Genomic DNA, 21,544 nt, shown 5'->3' on the forward strand with positions numbered 1-21,544 from the left:
GGCGGCGCGATGGCTCCGGCCGTGGACCGGGAGGGCTACTGGGGTCCCACAACCTCTACTCTGGACTGGTGCGAAGAGAACTATACCGTGACCCAGTATATCGCTGAGTTCTGTGAGTGTGGCCTGAGGCGAGGAGCGAGGGTGCTGGGCTGTGGGGAGACGCGGTGTGGAGAAGGCAGAGGGCGAACCTGGCCTCGAGGAAGGCTCCAGGCCCAGCCGGGGAGCGGAGAAGGGCTTGCGGGACCGCGGGGACGTGGAGAATGGACAGGGGATCCCGGGTGTCGAGTGAAGACTGCAGCCATCTGAACTGGCGGCAGGGGCCCTTCAGGTTGGGACGGAAAGGAAGTGGGGAGCCCCTGCTGGACCTGAGGAGAAAGCGAAGGAGCGGGGCTGGGAACAGAAATTCCTACCTGAGCGGTGGAGTAGGGCAGGCCAGGAGTGGTGGGGAGCCAGAGAAGAGGCTAGGGGTGAAAGGCCCTGCCTGAAATGAGGGCCCAGGACACCTGCTCGCTGTTACACCACCACTAATGGGAGGAGACACTTCTGAGCTTCATCTTCCTCCAAGTCTGTGAGAACTCTAAGGTCTTTCTTTTCCTCTTTGTTCTTATTAGATCTCTTCTCTCTCCTCTAGGGAAGAATTTTACTATTTCTGAGGGTTGACACCCCCTTCCCCGTGTCTTCAGGTACCAGAGATCGTCTGCACTCTTGATTGTGCCTATCCAACTGTCTTTTTTTTTTTTTTTTTTTACCAGAAGTAGAAGGCGAAGCACCTGATCTACCTTCCTCCTCATGCCAGGCTTCCAAGAGCACGAGGGACCTAGTCCTTGCTGCTGCTGCACTCTGTCTTATCTGACTTCCTAGGAGTTAATGGTCATCTGAGGACACTGCTTCCCCTGAATGCGCCTTCTGAGGACTTAAGGTTCTACTTCTAGCTACTGTTCTAACAGGCAGGCACTGCTGGCCTGGGCAGGTCTCGGTTGTCTCTCTCTTTCTCAGTCTCTGTGTCTGTCTGTCTGTCTCTCTTTCTCTCTGTTCCTAGGTGATTGTTCCTTCAAAGCTAGGAAAAATCCGCCACTTCTTTTTCTATTATTTAATTTGGTAAAGTTTTGAGAGCATAAAGTTTGATCCTACTTTAAGGTACTTGCTTCTGACAAGATTTAGAGAATATCTTTTGACTATTACTGCTTTCTTTTAAATGGATCCACTTTCATAGGACATGAAGCAAAACTTTTTTTTTAGCTAACTTTTCCCATTGTTTAGTCCTTGTCCAATCTATGTGTGTTTGGCTTGGTAGGAATGAGACAAGAGTTGCATGCCAGATGATCCTACTTTATTCTGTTTGAGTGGTTGACTAAATTCAAAAAACAAAACAGGACTCTTTTTGTAGGGTTCTTAGTACTATTCCCTTGAGAGCATGATTTAGGCCAAGAGTCACTTTTTCTGAGCTGCTAGTTTAAATTAATTTTACATAATAATGGGGAAATATGAGCAAAATGATCATTTGTAGTATAATTATGTGGCATATTTCAATATTAGCAAAGGAAGCACTTTATCAATTGGTTGTTAGATCACTTTGACAAATCCATTCCTAGTTCCGAAAGCCATGACCATAAGGTAAAAAACTTAAAATCATGTTGTCTGAGCTGGAAATGTGTAACTTTTTTTTTTCTCTTTTCTTAAGAGTCTTCAAATATTGTATAGGCTATCATAAAAATAGTAAACTTTCTCAGTTCCTCTAGAATCTGGACGTTCTCTAGAACAATTTCAGTTTCTCTAGGGGTAGTAGATGGAGAACACTTAACTGTAAGGAAGAAAATTTTGCTTCAGTATAAAAAAAACTTTCTAATGGATGATGATATCATCATGGAACAGGTTCGCTTGGGTGCTAAGTAGGCTTTCTGTCACCAAAAGTGTTAAAGCAGACATTGTTCAACTAACTCATATTTATGAGGAATTAATTGTTTAGCAGGGAAAAGAAACATGCCATAGTTAGTCTTTAGATGCCTTGCAGCTTTATCAGTCTACACAGGTAATAATGACTCTTAAGTTTAGAATTAAGGTTTTAGATTAGAATCAATAGAGAAAACTGGCAGTTGAGTCACGTGGACTAAAAGAACACAAGATACTAGTGTTCTGGCAGATAGCTCTGAGAAATGGGAAATGGCTTTAGTTCTCAGTGTCTTCGAAGAGGAACTCTGAGAAGACTATAAAAAACTTTAACATAAGAATTAGAGGAGTTGCAGGAAGAGGATGAATGAATATATTCGCAGCCCTTACCACATGTACCTTGAGAGACAATGATCTAGAGGAAGTTGAGGTTAAGTTGTCTAACCATAGCAAGTAGTGGGTGTCTGTAATAATTTAGAGTAAAAGAATTTCATCTTTGAAAAATATGCTGATTAATATGTTTAAAGTGTGTGTTCAAAACAAATACAGGTTTATTGTTATTAGATTAATGGTAGTATTAATAAGAGTTATATTAAGGCTAATAACAGTTATTACCTAAGTGCTAACTGCGCCACAATTTTCTAAGCCCTTCATGAATGTTATCTTTTGAGTTTTATGATAATTTCCAAGAGAAGGTATTATTATTCCCATTTCACAGATTATCTAAGGTTGTAATAATTGTTATAGAGATAGTACTCAGCTGACTCTAAAGTTGTTCTATATTGACTCCCTGTCATTAATTCTACCACATATTCATTGTTTTGCCTCTGTATTCAAGGAATGAAGGAAATAGAAGATGTTGAAATCCTGCACTATCACAAAGGACAAATTGAATAACTCTGCCAGTTATTCAACTATCTTTCAACATTAGGTTGTATGTGTTTTGGTTAATGAGTTCAGGGAATTGCATGTTCAAATATGTGGTAGTTCTTAGTCACTTTCAGCACCTGAAAAATCTTTTTAGTATTAGTCAACATCAATTCTAATTCATTTTGTTTGAACAGATTGTAAGAACCAGGAAAAGGTAGAGTTGTGAAATAATAGCTTTTTGATGTGCCAGAAATTATAGATAGAGGCAGTCCTCATTTTGTTTGATAGTGCAGGATCATACAAGTGACCACACAAGTTAAAAACCAAGCAAAGCAATCTTAATAGGAACAGTTACAATTGTTCTGTGACCTTTAAAAATTTTTCTCAAACATTGTAAATCCATTGTAAATTATAGTTGATTACAAATATTTTAAATATTGAGAATTGCAGTGTTTTATTTCTTTGTAAAATAACATAAAAAATAATTTGAACAGTTCTTTCCTTATCATATAGCTTATGGCATGGAGTGAGCATTTTCCCTGTGCCTTGGCAAATCTTTTCTAAGTTTAGATCAACTTTCAATAGTTTATTTTCTATACTTTCAATATTATGAAATATCTCTGAGTTCTTTAATTTGGAGGGTTTTGCCACTTTCACTTCTGGGATGTCATCTCTTTTGCCACAATTGCTGTGTTCATTTATATTGTTAAGTTTGTCTTCGTTAAATTCCCCAAGCTGCATATCTAGTCTCTTAATCAATACCAGTATCATCATTTTCATGATTAGCTATCGTTTTTTGTTTCTCTGCTGACCTTTCATCAGTATTCACCAGTTTCTTCTTTCTAGTATTTATTTTCATAAAATACCCTATAAGTTTATCACCAGGATATAAGGAGGCAACTGAACTACATGTTTTGTTCCCTTTATTAACTCAATAACAGATACATAGTGACTCATCAGTAACAGACTTTGTCAGAAGTGATTGGTTAACCACTGATTTGATGTTCTTTTGTTGTTTTGGTAATGATTTGTGGACTGAAGATCTAACAGCACAGTGTGTACTATATTCAGTTACTCACCTCTAGTACATAGTTTTTCCAGGCATAGTGGCACATGTCTGTGTAAACCCAGCACTCAAGAAGCCAAGGCAAGAGGATCACCACAAGTTCAGGGCCAAGACACTTGTCTCAAAAAACCAAACCAAACAAAAACAAAAAAAATAGTGTTAACTGAAATTTGAATTGTGTTGTTAGGGGATTGGCATCATTTAAACTGTGGTAACTGAAATTTGTATGTGTTGGAAGCCCACAAAGTGAAAACTGCCTATGTATGAATAAGCCTCAGAACATTCAAATTAAGTAAGTGGTAATTCATCTTAAAGAAGAGGAAACTGCATCTTAAAGAAGTTAAATAACCTGATCAATATCATACAGCTATTAAGTGGATGAAATGGTATTTATATGTATATCTGACAACACTTTATATCAAGATAATCTACAGGAAGTGGGATTTTTAAGTATGGTTGGTTTAATATAAGAATTATCTCCCAAAGGGAGATGGAAGAAAATTCTTATATTTAATTTTGGTCTTGGAGAAGAATTACCAAGTTAAAAACTACTCAGAATGTTTCATTTATTCAGCAGATATTTATTGAGCACATATTTTGTCATTGTTTCAAACTGTTCACAGGGCGTGGTAGTGCATGCCTATAATCCCAGCACTTGGGAAGCTGAGGTTGAAAGATGGCCACAAGTTCAAGGCCAGCCTGAGCTGCATAGTAAGTTCAAGGCAAGCCTGAACTACATAGCAAGATTCTGTCAAAAAAAACAAGAAGAAGAAGAAGAGGAAGAGGAGGAGGAGGAGGAGGAAGAGGAAGAGGAAGAGGAAGAGGAAGAAACCTTGTCTGTCATGATAGCTGGACAGGGTACAGATAAATATAAACAGGCACATTCCTACTTTTGAATGAAAGGTATTTGATAGAAAATAAATTTGATAGAAAAACAGCCAAGGATTGGCATATTGTGTGTGGAGGGAATTGATTAGAAAGCTAAAAAATATTTTAAAATTCCTTATTGCAGCTTTTATATAGGGATTACCTCAGTCTGAGAAAGTAATTTGGCTGGTAAGACTTTCATGGATCAGGAGAACAAATGGTAGTTGATGATATAAGTATCTAGCCATCTCTTTTTTATCCTCATCCTAGGATGTTTCAAGCTAGGTATTGTACCTTCTCATGGGTTTGTTTCTCTTCTTCCCACCCTATTCAGAAGAACAACAAAAGGAAAGTAGGGTAGCCTTTCGTCTTTATACTTTTTTATTATAAGATTCTTTTTAGATGGAGAAAAGAGTGGTTTTTTTTTTCCTTGCCACTGCAGCACAAGACAAGAGGGGCTTTCATCAGCTGTGTGTCATACACATGCCACAAAGGCTGTCAAACTACGTGTAGCCCCTTGCTGCCTTGCTTTTCTTTTCCTTTCCTTTTCTCAGGCCTTTTCCTGCCATCTTCTTTGAATAGTAGCCTCAGTCTTCTTTGGTCCTTGGGGTTCTGTTGGCTGGCAGAAGTGCCATTCCTGTCATGTTAAGAAAGATAATTCTTTACCTGAGGGATATTGACAGGCAAGCAACATTGCCTCTAACTTTTAACTCAGAATCACCATAGGTTAACTGAAGAAGGAAGGTCAAATCTGCCACTGAGTTGATTTAAGTAGTACATTGAAATGCAGAGAAGTATGCTTATTAAAAATTTCAACTGCAGACATTTTCAATAAAGCTTTACTGTGTTGGTGCTTTAGGAGTACCACACCAGCTAGTTATTTATCTATTTTTAATTGTAGAAAAATACATATAACATAAAAGTTACCATTTTAACCATTTAAAATGCACATACAGTTAAGTAATGTTACATACATTTATGCTGCTGTGCAGTCAATTTTCAGAACTCTTCATCTTGTAAAACAAATTCTATATCCTTTAAACTCTACATTCCCTCCTTTAGTCAGCTGCTTGACTTTTGTCTGTAAATTTAACTATTCTATGCACCTCATGTAAGAGGAATTATATTTGTAGTTATCTCTTTGTGACTATCTTATTTCACCTAACATAATGTCTTCAGTGTTTATGTTGTAGCATGTATCAGAAGTTCTTTCCTTTTTAAGCTTGTATAATATTCCGTTGTATACGTTTTAAAAATCCATTCTTCTCTGAGTGAACATTTGCATGGCTTCCACCTCGTGTGAATAGTGCTGCTGTAAATATGGGTATATAATATTCTTTAGGCTCCCAAAATACAATTGCTGGATCATGTAGTACATATCAGCTATTGTAACCTTTTCATCAGAAGAAAGCCTCATGTTTTATAGGCTCCATGAATTTATCACTTATACATAAATTATAATTTATTATTCCTCTAACACAATTGTAATAAAGTGTAATTATTAATATATTTAACCCTGTTTTAATTACTCAAAGACAGTAATTAAGTTCATGACAAATGATCTAGTCACTGTTTCCATACTGTGTATGAGATTAATCACTAACTACCTTAATATACTGATATAATTCTAGTCTGAAGCAAAACAGCATAATATTTTCACTGAAAATATTGTGGATAAATGTGATTTTTGTATATGTGCTGCTGAAGCGAGCATATAAATATGATTCTTGAAATATTGAAAATAATCAATAGACGGGCCGCGGATGTAGCTCAGTAGCACTGTGCCTGCCTGGCAGGCACAAGGTCCTGAGTTCAATTTCCTGTACCAGGGTAAAAAATAATAGAAATAGTAAGTAAATGTTTATGAGACTTAATGCCCAGTGTTCTCATGTTTTAAAAACCCTTGTTATAATCCTTGCAATACCTCTTTTGAGTTATTTTTTAAGGTTTTAGTGGTCTTTTAAAAATTGGTTTGTTTATTTTTTATGAGATACTTATCATGTAGTTCAGACTGGCCTAGAATTCACTGTATAGCCCAGGCTGGCCTTCAACTTGTGGTAATGCTTCTGCTTAGTCTCCTGTAATCCTGCTGGGATTACAGGCATGAACCACCGGCTTAATTCTGTTTTAGAAAACTAGAAATTTAGGCCTGAGAATGATTAAATAATTTGTCCAAAGTTTTCTTTGCCAGAAACAAAATGAGAATTTGAACTTATGTAGTCTGGCTTGGTGCATTCTCCTCCTTCTCTCTCTCTTTTATTTTAAAATTAGCTTTTGAGTTATTTATTCATAAAATACATTCATTTTAAGTGTAAATATAGACTTTTTATCACCCTGGAACCTAGAAGAGCACTTATGTCCAATTATATGTTATACTGCTTGATCTGTGAGGTAGGTAATTTAGAATCCCACTATAATAGTTGAAGTTTAGGAAGGTTAAGTAACTTTCCCAAGGTCATACACTATTAAGTGGCAGAGCCTAAGTAACCCAAGAATTATTTAATTCTGAACTACCTTAGTTACTTTTCTTGTTGCTGAGATAAAATACCTGACATCCAAAATTAAAGTAGGAAAGGTTTGTTGTACCCAGTTTGTAGAGGTTTCAATTCATAGATAACTGGCTCCAAGGCAGGAAGGGTGGTATCATAAAGGAGAAAACAATTCATGGCAGGCAGAAGACAGCAAGGCAATAAAGTAGCAAAGCAGCAAGTGACAACAGCTCTTTCTGTTCCCACTGATACCTTTAATTCTAGCATCTCACCCTGAATCAATCTCAGCATCACATCTTTAATCCCAGTATCACACACTCTAGATCCAGCCACCTCCAAAAAGCTCCTGTGATGGCATGAGGCTTTGGGGAGACATCTGTATACAAATCATAACACAAACCTATGTGCTTAACAATGATGCTATCTTGCTTTCCTTTGTTACTACTTTTTCAGGCCCCAGTGAGTCCAAGGACTTCCAAGTTGGGAGCTAGTGATTTTAACTCTTCCTTATTTCTGGTACCAGGGACAATGCAAGGCAGGCACAGTACCACTGCACTAAATTCCCAGCCCTAACTCTTCTTTTTAAAATAAGGAAAAACACCTTGAGAAGTGAATTGATCTCTCCAAGCTTCTATTGGAAATTACTGGTGGAAGCTTAGACTAGTGTCCACATTTAGTAGTTTCTCAGTCTGATAAATAGCAGAGCTGAGGAAGGTGATACTAGTATTGTTGATGTTATACTGTTAATGAGTTACCAAATCATAGAACTTCCTTAGAACAGAAAGAACTTCTAATACATTTTATAATGGTAAAGGTACCTAATATCAACAGTCTTTTAAGAAGTATTCCTAAGACTTTAATAGGCATATGAATTATGCAACAATTTTGCTAAAACCCCATATTCTAGTTTATTAAGTCTGTAATGTCTTAAGAGTCTACATTTCTTTTAATCTGTCAGGTGATTCCAGTAGTACTACCATATTTTCCCAAAAATAAGACCTAACTGGAAAATAAGCTGTAGCATGATTTTTCAGGATGCTTATAATATAACCATATCCCAAGAATAAGCCCCAGTTAAGATCATTAGCCTGATGGACCTATTCAGTATGTCCAACACACAATGGACATATTTAATTATAAAATAATATTAACGTGTAATTAAATATAAATATTATTGGCATTAATACTGAATGAATATAAATTATAATTAAGTATTTGTAAATGTCTAAATAGTTGCCTTTGGACAGAGGTAAACAAATGCCTTTGTAAACAGATTGAACTCAAGACTTACTGCCAAATGATCAATTGGAATAAAGACACAATACAGGAATAACATATGCATTTGATAACAAATGGACAAGGCTTTATTTAATATGAATCTTCATAATTCAATATGTCATGTGTTGTAATGGACATACTTAATACACTCGTGAAATAAATGTTTTCTGAATTTTGGTGCCTGCAATTTTTTCTTACTTTTGTGTGGACCATCATTCTTAAATGTCATCATTTTTGTTGTCACTCCTGTTTTGTAAGTTTTTAATTAATACTTAATTTAAGGGAAACTTTGTGAAGCCTAGCTTTCAGAAAGTTGTGACTTAAGTGAAGAATTTATGGGATAAAATCACTGACAGCTGTGTTGCCAATGTACTATAAGCAAGCTACATAGACAAGAAGTACTCATTTAAGGAGAACTCTTGCTGGACATGAGAGATTGGGGCCAGTGTTTCTACAGAAATGGAATCACAAATTCAAGCCAAATTTTGGGTTTGGAGAGTTATTTTGATGTTCCAGAAGAAGATGACATGACTGTATATGAATAAATGTAGATTTTTGTATATAAAATAAATAAGATATTCTCTGAAAATAAGCTTATTGTGCTTTTTGGAGCAAGAATTAATATAATATTCTGTCTTATTTTGGGGGAAATATGATAGTATAGAGAAACTACTTGGACAAGCAAGGTTTTGCAATTCACAAAGCACTTTTTTTTTTCCTTATGAGATATAGGTGTTATCCCTGTTTATATGTAAGGAAATTGCAAAAGAAGTTTATGGTGATATGAAAGTTCTAGATATTTTAGTGTGGGGAAAGTATATACTGTAGTATAATGGAAGGCCATACACTCTGGATTTTGACCTATTGAGCCTTGTGACTTTGGGCACATCACTTAATCATTCTTTGTATCTATTTATGTGAAGTGAAAAAAAAGTTATTTAATTTTTTTTCAACGCTAGGGGCCAAATTTGCTCAATTTTGAGAAATGTATATAACTGTGTGACCGAACATCTATCAAGATAGAGAACTCTGGGCTCGAGGTGTAGTTCAGCCTGGATGCATAGCATGCATGCAGCCCTGGATTCCATCTCTAACAGCAAGGAAAAATGAAAAGATACAGAGCTTTGCCATCAATCAGGAAAGGTCCTTATAACCTGTTCCCTTAATTCCCATTGCCTCCTTCATGTTTCTCTCTAGTACAACCTACTGTTCTGAATGTTTTTTCCCTGCCATAGGTAAGATTTGCCTGTTTTAGGACTGCATATAAGTAGAAACATCTGGTATTTACTATTCGGTGTAAAGGTTCTTTGCTTAGCTGAATGCTTTTGAGATTCACTAGTTTTGCTGTGTGATTAGTATTTCACTCTCTTTTCATGTCATGGCAATTATAAACAGAGCTGCTCTGAACAGCCTTCAAGTCTTTTTGTAGATATGTATTTTCATTTCTCATAGTTAAATGTCTAGGATTGGAATACAGTAATTGGGTCATAGCATAAGTGTATGTTTATTTTTATTAGAAACTGCCAAGACTTTTCCCAAAGTAGTTGTGCCATTTTACATGCTTAACATTTGATATACTTCCTTGTTAACATTTGGTGTGATTTGTTTTAATTTTAGCTCTTCTGGTGAATGTGTAGTCATATATCTTCATGTTATCCAGTTTATTCTTAACTCTTCAGTCTTCCTCCTAATTCTTGCCGTACATAACATGGTTTTCTTTTTAAAGGAGTCTATTTACATGTCCATTTTACCTCAGTTCCCCTTTCATTGATCATGTCCTACACATGACAGATAAAAATCTTTTTTAAAAATCAACTTTGGGGTATTCAGTAACAGTTAACTGAAAACAGTTACTGAAGTTAAATTTGAGCAGTTTGATTTCCTGTTATGTAAACTTGGAGTATGCAAAATTGCATCATACCTTTTAGTTTTGGAAGATGAAATTTAAAACATAAGAATATAGTACTTTAATAGTCCCTTCTATCTGGACATTTCAGTGAATTTTAAAAGCATTTTATTTATCCTCTGATGTACTCAGAAGACTCAAAAGTAGTATTTTATCTAGTGAAAGTAAATTAAATGCCACAGGATTAAAATAATTTGGTTGCAGAGCTGGAAAAAATAATCTTTGACTCATCATAGAAGTAGATGCTAATTTTTTCAGCCAAGCTACTTTAGGAGAAGATAGAATGATTAAATAGTAAAAAGACAAAATGAACTCCAACATTATCAAAATTAAAATCTTGATTTTGCTATAAAAACTTTTTTATGACTTTCAATCATTAATTCACTTAACAAAGATAGATCTAGATAATGTTCCTAAAATGAAAAATGGTTTCTAGGCTATTTTACCTGCTGTATTACAAATTTTCCTTTTTACAAAAGCCAACATGACTGCAGCCTGGCTTTGTAATGTGACATCCTCTTGCTTACTAAAATTGATTTAGATAATTTACCATTCCCAAGCTGTCTCACTGTAATATGCTAATTTTCCAAAATTAGAAAAAATTCCAAAACCTGAAATACTTACGTACCCAAGCATTTCAAAAAAAGGATATGCATAACAGTTGAGATCGATTTTCAGTCCAGTTGATTGGCTTATGAGCTGCCTAGAGGATTTATAAAACACACATCTGGATGTGTCTGGATAGGTCCCAGAGGCACGACCTTGGGTACTAATATCTGGCCCTTTAGCCCCTTCCTCTCTGGTGCTCTTTCTTATTCTCTGCTTCCTGGTCCCTTGTGAAGTAAGCCACTTTGCTCCACCATGATGTTCTTTTCTTAGAGCCAGCCAACCATGGACCAAAACTCTTGAAACTGTGAGCCGAAATAGACCTCTCATCCTTTAAATTGTGTCAAGTATTTTGTATGAGTGACAGAAAAACTGACTAATAAAATCTTGAGCCTGTATAATCTTGAGATTTTTTTACTCATTATCTCTATAAAATGCTACTACTTTTCTCTGGCATTACCCTAAGTTCTGAAGTCTACTTTCTCTGATGTTCATGTAGCCACCCAGCTTTCTTGTAATTTTTATTTGCCTTCTGCCTTTTCATATCTTAACCTGCCTCGTTAAAGTGCCTTTTACCTAAAAGATATATAGATACATAGTTGACTTTTTTGTCTAGTCTGCCAATGTCTGCTTCTTAATTGGCATATATTGTCCATTTATAGGTATCATAATTATCAGTTATATCATAATTACGTTATTCCCATATTGTTTAAAAAATAATTTGTTCTTTATTCCCCCTTTTCCTGCCTTTTAAATTAATTCAGGAGTACTGGATGTGTATATCATCTTATTTAGTAGCTTCTCTTCTACATCTCTTTTACTACTTTAGAGGTTGCTGTGGAGTTTACAGTATATATTTTAAACTTATAATCTATCTTCAAATAATCATTATAATATTAAACCTGAAATAGTGCAGCTGAACTTGTTTGGTGATACAGTTTTGCTGGTGATAAATGTTATCAGCTTACTTTGTCTGAAAAGTCTGTAATATTACTTTACCTATTTATACGCTGTGCAGCTACGCGTGGCCCAGGGCTAAAAGTTGTAAAAACAAAAATTTATTTGTATAACTCTTTTTCTTGAAGGGTATATTCCTCCTTAGTTTGCTTCTGTTTTGCTGTCCAGCATTTATAGACAACCTCTTTTTGTGTCATGCTACATTGTATCTCTTCTTTTTTTGTTTTCTTTTCCTTTTTTTTTTTTCTGAGGGAATTATTAGGAACTTACTTTGTCATTACTGAAAACAGAGCTGTATTTTGTCCTTTTTAAGTAAGTCATATTCCCTTGCAGCCCATTATGCTGATGTTTTCTTTTACATTTTTTATCATAGTTAGAGAAACATCTTTCATTTCTGCATGTTTCTTTTGACTGATTTTCTTCCTTTCAAACTTGTTTAGTAATTTCTGAGGGAATTATTAGGAACTTACTTTGTCATTACTGAAAACAGAACTGTATTTTGTCCTTTTTAAGTAAGTCATATTCCCTTGCAGCCCATTATGCTGATGTTTTCTTTTACATTTTTTATCATAGTTAGAATAACATCTTTCATTTCTGCATGTTTCTTTTGACTGATTTTCTTCCTTTCAAACTTGTTTAGTAATTTCTGTTTAGATGCCAGACATTATAATGCTGAGTGACTAGACAATTTTATCTTCTGTTAAGGAATATTGGGCTTGTCTAGCCAGCCACTAAATTTCTGACTAGTTAATCCTTTCAAGCCTTGTTTTATAGCATATTTTGAGTGTGGGTCAGTTGTCTTTACTTTTTTTTTAGTTTGCTTCTTTGCTAAAACATGACCTCTTTGGAATTTCTACGTGTTCCACATGCTCTGTTTGGCCACAACTTGAAGGTCTCTAGGCCAGTGTGCTATGGTGGCTGTTCAGTTTAGTTGTTCAGCTCTGTAGTAATTTTTTTCCCACTCATTACTATTTTTTTTTCTGTGCTAAGCATGCCCTCTATCCCTGATCTATATCCCCAGCCCTTCTCCAGTTTTTCTTTTCTTAGCCTAGTGGAGTCTTATTTTGTGCATGTGCAATTTAATATTCAGCAGTAGATTCAAAATCATCCCTTGCAGATTTTTTGAACTCTTTCTTTGTGTATCTACCTCTTTTGGTATTTTATTTTATAAATTGCCACTATTTCCATTTTCTAAAATCTCTGTCTCCTCAATCTAGTGAGACCGCTGTCCTATGGATTCTTTTTCCTTGTACCAAGCTCTGTAAAGTACCTCCTCCAGAAAGCTGAGGTAATCATGGAGTTTGTTTTATATGTTTCCCTTTTTATCATAGTAACATTTCTGTACTACTTAGATGTTGAATATCTTTAATGGAGTTTTCATAAATTTTACCCTCTTTTCTACTTGTTACCAGTAGAAGGAGTTCCCAGTTGTAATTACTCCATCATGGCTAGAAGTAAAAGCCCTGCAAATCATATCTATTTACTTTTATATCTGTCTTCTCATTTAGTTTTAATCTCTATTGTGTTATGAAAATTTTCTATAATCCTGCTGATTAGGGAAGGAGGAATGTGAGAGAGTTGCTTCACTTATTATACATTAAGATGGGCATTTAAAAATCTTACACCATGTTGGTGGATTTATTTTCCCATGTTTTTGCTTTTACTATTTTGAACCTATAAAATTAAGTATAAATAGGATTACAATTTTTATATTTTCATGATAAATTGGATACTTATCCCCCCACCCCTGTCTTATAATGGGGATTGAACCCAGGACCTTCACAGTGAGTTACATTCCTCAGTCTTTTTTTTTTTTTTTTGATACCAGGGATGAAACTCGGAACCTTGCTCTTGAAAGGAAGGCAGCAGCACCACTGAGCCCTGGCCCCCTCAGTCCTTTTTTAATTTTTTGTGACATGGTCTCACTGAGTCACTAAGTTGCCCCAGCTGGGCTTGAACTTGGAGTCCTCCTGCCTAAGTCTCCCAGAGTGCTGTGATTACAGACATGTGCCACATTTCCCCAGGCCCAAGCCCTTTTTATTTTTCTTTTGAGACAGGATCTTGCTAAGTTGTTCAGACTGACCCTGAACTTGTTATCCTTCTGTCTTAGCCTCCCAAGTAGCTGGGATTACAGACAAGTGCCGTTGTGCCTGTTAACAATATCCTCCAAAGCAACTGGTGGGTCACAGGAGGAAATCAAAGAAGAAATTTTTAAATTTCTGCGAGTTAATGACAGTACAACTTATTGAAACCTCTGGAATACTATGAAAGCAGTTCTAAGAGGAAACTTCATCACAGTCAGTGCTCACATTAGGAAACAGAGCAAGGCCCGAATAGATAACCTTATGAGAAATCTTCAGATACTCAAAAAACAATAACAAACTAGACCTAACCAAGAATAAGGAGGGAAATTATAAAGATAAGAGTAGAAATCAATGAAAGTGAGACCAAAATAAATCAGTGAATCGAAGTACTGGTTCTTTAAAACAGATAAGCCCCTTTGCTGGGCATGGTAGTGCATGCCTTAATCCCAGCACTGGGGAGGCTGAGGCAGGAGGATCGCTGTGAGTTTGAGACCAACCTGGGCTACACAGTGAGTTCCAGGGCAGTCTAAACTACATAGTGAGACCCTGTCTCAAAAAAAACAAAAACCAAAACCAAAATAAAAAAAAAAACAGATAAGCCCCTAGTCAGACTTAACCAAGAGAAAGTGAGAAAAGACATCAGTGCAATTAGAAATAGAAATGGTAAAATCACAACATTGTGGAAATCTAGAAGATAGTAACTACTTCAAATAATTATATTCCAACAAATTTGCAAATTTTGAGGAAATGGACAGATTCCTAGATACAAACAAACTTCCAAAATTAACCCAAGAAGACATCAATATGCTTAACACAATAACAAGCAATAAAATTGACATAGTAATAAAGAATGCCTATCAGAAACCCCCCTTGGCAGGTTCATATCTGCTCAGTGCTATGATAAAGAAAAACTCAAAGACAGGATTAAAGAGACAGAAAAGGGGAGCCAGGATTACCAATCCTCATGCAAGAAAGGCTGAACAGCAAAGGCCCTGAACACTCAAAGCTATTGATATTTATTGGTAACACCATAGCTATATTGAGGCACAAGGGCTATGTGAGAGGATGTGGAATTACTATGGACACATTACTGATGCTGGTAAGACTTGTAAAGGAAAAGATAGTATTCTTGAATTAGGAAGAGAACAGACAAAATATAGGTTGTGGTTAATAATTAACCTGTCTTTTTAGTAAAGATGGTTTTAACTCTAGGAATGGAATTTGGATAAGAATCACTCTGAACTTGTCATGTAGACTTGAGCCAGACGCACTTCTCAAAAGAAGCCAATCGCGGGGTTAACTCTTTACAGCCTGGACTGCTCACAGCCTGCACTGGGCATAATAAAGTAGTCCCCCACATCTGCCAACTAAGAAAAGCCCAGCACCTGATGGTTTCACAGATGAATTCTACAAAACCTTTAAGGATGTTATATCACCATAATTTTTCAAGCTCATCAAAGAAATTGAAAGGGATAAAGTGCTCCTAAACTGATTTTTGGAAGCCAGTATCACCCAGATCCCAAAACCAAATAAAGACCCAACTAAAAAGGAAAACTATAGTCCAGTCTCCTTAATGAACATAGATTCAAAAATCCTCAACAAGATATTAGCAAGCAGAATGCAACATTATCAGAAAGATCATACATCATGATCAAGTAAGTTTCATCCCAGAGAGGCAAGGATGGTTCAACATATGTGAATCAGTAAATATAATCTCATATAAACAGAAGCAAGGTTAAAAACCGTATGATCACATCAGTAGATGCAGAAAAGACTTTCAACAAAATCCAACACTGCTTAATGATTAAAAACACTGAAGAAAACAGGTGTAGGAGAACCATACTTGAATATGATAAAAGCTGTATATGACAAACCAATAGCATCTTACTAAATGGGGAAAGACTAAAAGCATTCCCCTGAAAATCAGAAACAACACAAGGATGGCCACTGTCACCTCTTCTATTCAACATAGTACTTGAAACATTAGCCAGAGCAATTAGTCAAGAGAAAGAAATAAAATACATATAGGAAGGGAAGAATTCAAATTATTATTTGTAGATGAAATGATACTCTGCATAGAAGACCCAAAGAACTCAACCAAAAACTAGAATTAATAACAAATTTCTGCAATGTAGTAGGATACAAGATCAACACAAAAAAATCATTGGTATTTGTGTATAATGGGTTGAGAAGGAAGTTATGAAAATAATACCTTTCACAGTAGCTTCAACAAAAATGAAATACCTAGAAATTAACCTAACCAAGGAAATAAAAGACCTCTTCAAAGAAAACTACAGTACACTGAAAAGGGAGATTAAATAGTACATCAGAAAATGGAAAGATTTCCCCTGCTCCTCAGTAGGCACAATCAATATTGTCAAAATGGCCATACTCCCAAAACTGTTACATAGATTGAATGCAGTCCCAATCAAAATACCAACAGCATACTTTGCAGATCTAGAAAAAAAACAATCCTAAAATTCATATGAAAACAGATGAGACCCATAATAGCAAAAGAAATTTTGGGCAACAAGAGTAAGCAGGAGACATAGCAATACCTGACTTCAAGCTATACTACAAAGCAATAGTGATAAAAACAGCATAGTACTGGAACAAAAACAGTTACCCTGGATCAATGGAACAGAACTGATACAGAAATTTCCCCAACACATTCGGTTATTTATTTAATCTTTAGCCAAAGGGACAAACACATATACTGAAGGTAAAGGTAGCCTATTCAACAGTGGTGCTAGGAAAACTGGTTATCCATGTGCCAAAGATTGAAACTAGAGCCTTATCTCTCACCATATACTAAATTAAAATAAAATAGATTAAAGATTTAAACATTAAACCTATTGGAAGATAAAACAGATAAGACACTTGAAGAAAAAGGTGTAGGAAAGGATTTTCTAAACAATCTCAGTTGCACAAAAATTAATGGCAAAAATCAACAAGTGAGATTACATCAGACTACAAACCTTATACTGCAAAAACAGCAACAACAACAAAAAATCAGAGAAGAGGCAATCTACAGAATGGGAAAAAAATTGCCAACTACTTAGACAGAGGATTAATAGAATAGACAAAGAACTCAACTCCCTAAAATCAAAGATCCAGTCAAAAAATCGGCAAGGGAAATGAGGAAGAAATACAGTAGTCAACAAATCCATGAAAAAATGTTCAACATCTCTGGCCATTAGAGAAATGCAAACTAAAACAACAGTAAGATTCTTCTTTATTCCAGAAAGAATGGCAATCATTAAATCAATAACAAGAATGAAACATAGGATAGGGGAATTTAAGGAGGGAGGAGAAAGAAAAGGTATATTAAAAAAAAATCCAGCTGGTATGTACATGCAACCACTCCCCAAGATGATTGTAAACTGCATGAACTACAAATATGTACTAATAAAAATTTTTAAATGTTTAAAAATAAGAGAAATCATGAAAGCAGCTAAGGAAATATGACACATTATATATAGAATAGTGATGATAAAGATAAGACTTTTCATCAGAAATAGGGAAGTCAAAAAACAGTAGAATACCATCTCTAAAATAAGAAAAGGGGCTGGAGATTTAGCTCAGTCATTCTGCAGAGGCAAGGTCTTGAGTTCAATCCCCCATACAAAATAATAATAATAATAATAATAATAATAATAATAAATTATCTGTCCAGCAAAATAAACAAAAATCTTCAGGAATGAGAGAGAATAAAGAAATTTTCAGATGAATAAAAAGTCCATAGCTAACTAAAATAAATGTCAAAAAAAATTATTCAGACTGAAAGAAAGCAATACCAGGTAAAATCTGGAATTTTAGAAATGAAAAAAATACTGCCCTGTGCCCTGAAAAAAAGTAAATGTGTATCTTGGTAAATATAAAAAGACTGCCTTTTCCTTTCTTTTTAGTTATTTAAAATATACATAATGGTTGAAAAAGAAAAAGCATGGCAATATGTTAGAGAATGGCTAGAGGATATCTTTAGATTGGGTAATTCAGCAAAGCTTTGAGTTGGTGCCATTTAGCATAAACCCTTAGATATGTGAAATAATATGTGGTAATCTGGGTAATGATATTCTAGGCAGTACTGCAAATGGCACTGAGGCTAGAATGAACTTTGTTCTAGTAACATTTGGAAGACTAGTGTTAATGGAATGGGTGGAATGGGTTAGATGCCAGTGTCTGTGTTAGTCTTCAGACCATGGTAAAGAGTTTGGCAGGTATTTTTTGTTTTTGTTTTTGTTTTTCAATTGAAAGTCTTTGGAGAGTTTTAACTAGAGGAGTAAATTTTTTTATACTTGGTTCAAAACAAGTTATATACAAATATTAAGGACACTGGGGAAATATATCACCATGTTACCATTATGTGATTAAAAAGGATGCTGCTGGGTGTGATGTGTGTCTATAATCAGAGCACTGTGGGAGGCCAAAGCAGGAGGATAGCAAATTCCAGTCCAGCCTAGACAACTTGGCAACTTGGTGAGACCCTGTCTCAAAATAAAAAATTAAAAAAGGGCAGGGTCTGTAGCTCAGTGTAAAGGCCCTGGATTCAGTTTTCAGTACTACAAAGGTGGGGTGGGTATGAAGGAGAAGAAGAAAAGGATGGTGCTATTGGGAAATTTTCATGAAACTAGTGTCTACCGGGGAACATAGTGGGAAATTAGAATTAATGAAGAATGAGGATGGAATTTTAAACAGTCCAACAAAGTAGACCTAAATGCTTATCCACATGGTGTTTTGTTTTGTTGTGTGTATAAGAACTTGTCATCAAGATGATTATATAGGTAAAGTTTCAATTTTAAGAATGGCCATTGGAAAGCCTGTAGACCCCAAGATGGGATGTGAGGAACTAGAGGGAAAGGTAACCTGGGCCACATCACCACCTAAGGTGTGGTTCGTATTGGGAACTAACCTCATTAGCTGCAAGGACTGTAAAGAAGCAACAAAGCCAAGTGCAATGAGTTCAGCTTTCAGTCATTCCCACATATTAGTACACTTGTCTTGCTTTTTAAGAGTTAAATCAGGGCTGGTGATGCAGTTCAGTGGTAGAGCACATGCTTAGCGTGCACAAGGCCCTGTGTTACATCCCTAGCACTGCCAAAAAAAAAGTCCTCATTATTGAAGTAATGCATGAATCCATCTCTTTAAGAAATCAGGTTGAAATAGATAAAGGTAGTCTCATTCACCTACCAACTACTCCCCCTCCTGCTCCTTCCCCTTCCATCTAGACTTTGTTTTAATAGTTTTACATATATGAATTCACTGAGAATGTTTGGTATCTAATGCAAATGTTATATTAAATTGTTCTCTGATTTGTTTTCTTTATGAACAGTGATTTTGAGATCTCTGAGTGTTGCTAAGTACAAATCAATCCATCCTCTGTAATGGTTGTATAGGTAGTGATCATGTGAATCTACATTTTACTTCCCATTTCTCTTGTGATGAACATTAAGATAGAACTCTGGGAGCCTGAGGCAGGAGTATTGAAAGTTCAAGCCCAGCCTGGGCAATGTAACAATTTAGCAAGACTGTCTCAAAGTTTAAAAAAAGAGTGGGTGAGGGAGGTTGGGGATGTAGATCAATGTGAAGGCCTTGAGTTCAATCCCCAGTACTGTGATAGACGGACAGGAGAAAAAAATTACTAAGCAGACCAAGACACATGAGAGTACAAAAACAAATCTAATCTGTGTTAAATGCTTTTTGCTTTGTCACAAAAATCTTTAAAGGCCTAAAGCTTTTTGAGTACTTGCAAGCATAGACAAACACTAATGTAGGAATAAGAAAGATTGTGTAGCGCGCACGTGTGTGTGTGTGTGTGTGTGTGTGTGTGTGTGTGTGTGTGTGTGATTCTACAGTTAAAGCTCAGGGCCTCATGTATATTAGCCAAGCACTATACTTCTGAGTCTTCTGAAAATTTGAGTCATTTTTCTGAGCTTTAAAAACATGTTTCTATAAAGGTTTTTTAAAGACATTGTTACAAAATATTTCATGTGTAAGTAATAGGATTGTTATAAAAGTCAAATAAGGAAATTAATAGGAATTGCTTTTGTACTTCAAAGCCTGACAGATATAAAGTGCTGCCTTCAGAAGCATATCTAATAATTTTTTTCTTCTTTTGCTGCTGGGAATTGTATTGCTACATCCCCACTTTTCATTTTTTGTTTTGTCACACTGAGTTGCCCAGACTGTCTCAAACTTGCAGCTCTCCTGTCCTAGCCTCCTGAGTAACTGGGATTACAGGTGTGCACCATCATACCTGGCCAGAGGTGTATCTAAATTTCTATGATACCCACGCATGTGTATCCTTTTCCTGTGTGTCTAGGTATCACCAAAGCAAATTGAAGCTGCTTTGTATGCTAATTACTTCAGATAACTTTTAAAGAGGATTTTTGTCTGCTATTTTGCTAAATAGCTTAGTGTGGGAGGGTGCTGGGGATTGATTGAATCCATGGTCTTTACACTGAGCTACATCCACAGCCTTTTTAAAATTTTTATTTTGAAACAGAACCTATCTAATCAGCCTCCCACAGTAGTGGGATTACAGGCATGTGCCACCACAGCCAACTTCTTTATTTTCTTTTAGCCAAGGATCTATAGATTTCAAAACTACTACAAATACTTTTTGCTATAAATGAATATTTATATTTATAGATGTGTGAGATAATGTCAACTAGTCAGTCTTAGTACACACATTAATTGGAGTTAAAAGATAGAATGCATGAACACTTTTCACAGTCTGTCCCTTAATTTTTTCCCTAATGCAATTTCTCAATTTTCCAAACACTCGCACTTTATACACTTGTCCTATTTTATTTTCTCAAACACAACACAGCTTCATTGTTTCATATTTTGCATACATTATTCGTCTGGAATGCCCTACTTTATCCCTCCTACTTTGTTAATTTAGCTTTTTTTTCTTCAAAAATCATCTTTTCTCTTTAGTTGTGTTTTATTATATTTTTTCACTTCTAGAGGTTTTATTTGTTTCTCTTTGAAATATTCCTGGCCATTTGTGATAAATGTTTTCTTCTTTGTTGTTGTTGTTGTTGTTGCTTCCATTTATTTCTATAAACATTTCAGAAACTGTTTAATATTTTGTAGCCAGTAGTTTCAGTATCTTTCCCTCTTTACTTATCTGATTCTCTCCTTGATGTTTTACTGATTCCTGCTTATGGCTTTTTCCTCCTGTTCTTGTGTAGTCTCTTAGGAGCAGGGGCCATGTGGTCTCTTGTTCTTTGCTATATCCCAGGGCTTGTTACAGTGTTTAGTACATGAGGCTTTCATTTAAATGAATGAACAATGTATCCTTACTTTTGGGGCAGTATTGTAATTATTTATATAAATACATATATCTTCTCTGTATTGGTCAGCTTTCCTGTCACTGGGACAAAATACCTGATTGCCTACAATTTAGAGGAGAATAGGTTTATTTGGTTCATAATTTAGGATAATCCAAACTGTGGCCAGCTGGCTCAAGGTAAAAGTATCATGTCAGAAGCATAGGTGGAGCAAAGCTGCTTAGTTTTCGTTGTAA

At 35.7% G+C, this 21,544-nt stretch overlaps 1 protein-coding gene across 1 annotated transcript in view; it reads left to right on the forward strand.

Moving 5' to 3' along the window:
- Positions 1 to 6: 6 nt before the first annotated feature.
- Positions 7 to 21,544, forward strand: part of Acer3 (alkaline ceramidase 3) — a 123,785-nt gene continuing 102,247 nt past the window's right edge. The window contains exon 1 of the mRNA XM_010614359.3: positions 7 to 112. Coding sequence (XP_010612661.1) covers positions 10 to 112 — 103 coding nt within the window. The 5' untranslated portion in view covers positions 7 to 9. The remainder of the gene's footprint in view (positions 113 to 21,544) is intronic.

This window comes from Fukomys damarensis, unplaced genomic scaffold (assembly GCF_012274545.1).
Source record: "Fukomys damarensis isolate Sample0158 unplaced genomic scaffold, DMR_v1.0_HiC HiC_scaffold_16, whole genome shotgun sequence".
NCBI classification, from domain to species: domain Eukaryota; kingdom Metazoa; phylum Chordata; class Mammalia; order Rodentia; family Bathyergidae; genus Fukomys; species Fukomys damarensis.